The sequence below is a fragment of the Chaetura pelagica genome, unplaced genomic scaffold (genome assembly GCF_000747805.2).
Source record: "Chaetura pelagica isolate M959 unplaced genomic scaffold, ChaPel_1.0 scaffold344, whole genome shotgun sequence".
Taxonomy (NCBI): Eukaryota; Metazoa; Chordata; class Aves; order Apodiformes; family Apodidae; genus Chaetura; species Chaetura pelagica.
The window spans coordinates 10,382,144-10,386,360 of NW_009953098.1; the positions used below are offsets into that span (position 1 = coordinate 10,382,144).

A 4,217-nucleotide genomic window follows, 5' to 3' on the forward strand; every position below is an offset into this window, starting at 1 on the left:
CAGCAGGAGTTGGGAGCCTGAACTACCTGGGAGAGGTGAGAAGCTCCCGGGGCTGGGAGTTAATAAAACTCAATAAATATCTCCAGTCCCTTCCAGTGCTTGGAGAGTGCTGGGGATGGAGAGGGTGGGAGGGGCAATCGGGCTACAGGGGGCCCCACTGTGCAGCTGCAGACCTTGTCTTATCACAGCCTGCAAAACTGGGCACTGCTGGCCAGGAGGGATGGGGAGCAATGGGAGTGAGCACACAGAGTGCATACACACGCACATGCACACACACATGCACACATGCATGCACATGGAGCCCCAAAGCCAGCCCAGCCCCCTGTGCCCTGGCCCCATGCAGGGCAGGGAGCAGTATGAGACCCCTCTTCACTGCTGCTCTTCATAGAGAGGGTTATAAACACCCAGCCTTGAAGCAGGGGTGGTTTGATGGCAGCCAAACCCCACGTGACTCAAACTGTCCTTCCCGATGGGGAGATGGACACTTGGGATGCAGAGAGGGACAGAAACCATGGGATGATGCTGGTCAGGACTGGGATTTTATCCCCCTTCCCCAGTGCTCTGGCTCAGCACTCAGGGTTTCAGAGAAAGAAGTAAGAAAAAAAAAAAAAGAGTTTTCCATGAAAAGACAACAATTTTTGGGGAAAAATGCCTCAGTCTCTTTAAGATGACAATTGGGTTCTCTGTATAGAAAGCAGTTCTGATGGAAATCTCCTGTCAGTGTCCACGAAGAGGGAACAATCACTAATTTTCCATGCAGCTAATGAGCGCGAGTCTATATGACAAGGGAGAACTTAATCTGATGTGAGCTGAGGAAGAGAAGCAATACTGATATTAATGTGTGACTAATTGATACCCAGAAGAACATTTGAAGTGATTAAAAGGCATTTGATTTTTATACAGGACAATCAGAGGCTCATTGGCTACGACTGCTGCATCCTTTCTGTTTTCTCCTGCAGGCTCCAGTTTGCCCAGCAAAATCTCCGGTACCCGCAGCAGCATGGCTTGACTGCCGCATCACATCTCTGTGCCTGGAAATGCTGCACCAAGAAATTCCTCCTGGACAGTGTGGAGGTTCAGACACAGCGTGAGCGGGGGCGAGAAGCCCGGCAGAAATAAAATAGTTCTCAGAACTGCTAAAAAAGCAACTCCCCAAAGCACCGGGGCAGGGGCAACAACCTCCAGCCGAAACCCCGCGGTGATTAATAAGGTGCTCTTTGTTATAATGAAAAACCCATTAAGGTCAGTGGCAGCATCTCTGAGCAGCACTAAATTGGAACGATGGAGACAGTAAAGTTAAGAATGAGCCATAATATTAATGTGGATAGTGAATTAATTGAGCAATTCCATAGGTAGTAAGTAAATCACATCGTTTGCTGCGAGCTGCGGCTGCTGCTGCAGGGGGTGGGGTGGCAGGGGTGGCATCGGCTCCTGGATGGAGCCAGGGGAGGGACATGGAGCTGCAGCACCCAGGGGGAGCCCACTGAATCCACCCCACCAACCTCTGCCCCTTCTCCTTGGCTGCTTTTTGGGGGTGCCTCTCAGCAGAGGAAATGACTCTTGCTTTGCTTTTTTAGGTGCTCCAGCCCCAAGATACACCCAGAGTGCTGGTTTACAGTTTGTGAGGGATGTTGCATTCACAGTCCAAGGTGTGTCTGTCCCTGGCCCTGCAGCCATGGTCCAAGGGGTCTGTCCCTTGGTCCTGCAGCTGTCATCCAAGGTTTCCATTCTCCTTATAAACTGGCTCTTCCCCTGGTTTGGGTAGGTCTCCCAGGAAAGTTTTCCTCACCTTCAGGAGACACAAACGGGCACCTTCATACCAGCCCTTAAATCCCTCCTGCTGCTTTTGTGTCTCAGACCATGATCTGCCTGGAGGCAGATGGTGGTGGTGGCTCTGCTGGGGTGTTTGTAGGCACTGCTGCCCCTGGAGGCTCTGGGGGAGGGAGAAGTCCAAGTGAGATGTGGGGGATACAATTCTCACCCTGGACCCCATCCCACCCACAGCAACATCACCACCCCAAGGGCCTGGCAGCCTCTGGGTGTTTTATTCCAAAGTGGGGCTTTTGCATGTATGTGGGTCAGGCTGCTGGGTCTCTCCCCACTTCCAGCATCTCAGACAGCAAACAGAGGACAGGAAACATCCCATATAAAAGCAAATTTTTCATTGGCCAGTGGCTGATTACACAGAACCATTTCTGCTTTAAACGGTCCCATTTTCTGTAACATTTGTTAGATGAGAGGACACATACCTGCTCTCACCAAATAGCCACATAGGGTCTCAGCTGAAGGAAGGCTGCAGTAATTGGCCTATTCATCATTCATTGTTTATCTTAAGTTCACATTGTCATAGGGAACTCCAGAGACATCCTTGATTTAAGTTAAGAAACTTAATCATGATGATAAAACTGCTCGGGGAGCCGGATGTCATGCAGGAGGTGCAGGTGTCCATGTGGCACTCGGGCAGCCACAGCAGATTATTCAGAGCTGACAAAGCTTTTGGAGAGGACAGAAAAAGATGAATTTGTGGTGGCCGTTCTGATGGAGCTGCTCAGAATGTTATTACTGAAGGCATATGCTTCTTGCTCACAGCCCATGAAAAATCCCACTCCTCCAAGCTCAGAGGGACGTCTACCTCATTGCTGCTGTGGTGACTCCCTCGTCAACAGAAGCTATTAACAGCACTGCAGAATTTTATCCAAATGCCAGTTTCATCCTGATAAATAACAATTTCATGTCTCTGTTCTACTAGATGACTACACCGTTTTATTTCAAACACTTAACTTCTTCAGAAGTGCCTCCCAGTGCACAAGACTTGGCTCATCTATGGAATATGTGCTGAGCAGGTTTTATTTTCAGCAGGCTTTGAATATCTGGAATGCAAAGACCGACCCCATAATCCTGCACTCTCATAAGTCACTTCTCTCAGTAAAGAGCTGCTTCCTACTGGGAGTGCTAAAAAGTAATTGAAAGCTACGTGTGTGTTGGTGTCACACCGAGCAGCATTTTATTAAAAATAGTTTAGGGGTTGTTAAGATCTGAAGGAATAGGCTGCAGCTCCTCTCAGATGTGAGAAGGGAAACAAAGAGGTAACTTGGGAAGTGAGGGGTTGGTGTTTCCCTCTGCCATGCAGGGATCACCCCCCTCCCCAGTACCCAAATCTGGGATACAGAGACTGTTCTGGGATTCCATGCTCCTGGCAGCAGCCAGATACTCGGGATGATGTGGGTGCTCTGCTGGCACCCTTAGTTAGAAGTGGCTATTTTTGTGATGGCTGTGGCTGAGGCACAGGGGGAGGAGGAGGATGAGGCCAGCCTGGTTTCCCCAGGAGCTGCAGGTGTCGTGCTGCAGGTCTGTGGGCCCATGGCAGGACAGAGGGATGCTTGAGGTTCCTCCAGCAGCAGGAGTGAGCCCCTCGGCGTGGGGAGAGGCACCAAGGTCCCCTTTGGGGGTCTGCAGGGCCCAGAGTTCACCATGGCCACGAACCCAACAGTTGGGAAAGTGCAGGAAGAAGAAAATTTTTGGTAAAAATGCCTGCATTGTGCTGGGGTTGTGTGATGAGAATAACAAGTTGATTATCATTACTTAGTAAACCCGAAATACTTAATGTGAACATATTAAACATTTCCTGATGAATCAGTTCAGTTCAGCATCACATACACAACTGAGTTATTTTACTCTGTCATCTTATATACACATTAATGTTGTTTGCTTACCAGTGTAAGTAAAGATGGAATGGAGGTTATTCCTGAATGCAACTAATCAAGAAGGAATCCATTAAAGTGAAGGATTTCAACACATTTAATTTTTCTTTAATTGTCATTAAACCTCCCATTGATGGCCCTTGCAATGAATCACACTGTGATGCTGCAGACTTAATTGTCTTCCTTCTCTGAGACCACACACAGCATCCCAGTGATGGGAGGAGGAATGTCCTGGTCTCTGGGGTGCACTGAGGTTTCTGGGGAGATCCTGAGGTTCAGGGGATGGGGGTTTGCCTGGTCCTTTCTCAGTGATGTCTCCATGCAGCCCTAGGTCAAGCACAGCCTCTGCCTCATCCTGAGCTCTCATATGTACAGCCAAGCTGTGCATGGCTCCAGGGTCCTTTTAGGAGAAAAAACCCAGCCATTTGAAAAATCAATAAAATAAATAAAATGAAGCAAAGTCAGCATGAGTGCCCATCTCTGCCCCAAACAGAAAGAAGCAGTGGAAGGCTCTAC

General features: G+C 49.0%; 1 protein-coding gene across 1 annotated transcript in view; it reads left to right on the forward strand.

Moving 5' to 3' along the window:
* Nucleotides 1-1,281: 1,281 nt before the first annotated feature.
* Nucleotides 1,282-4,217, forward strand: part of PCDH19 (protocadherin 19) — a 78,704-nt gene continuing 75,768 nt past the window's right edge. Inside the window, 1 exon segment of the mRNA XM_009997258.1 lies at nt 1,282-1,290. Within this exon segment, the coding sequence (XP_009995560.1) occupies nt 1,282-1,290 (9 nt within the window).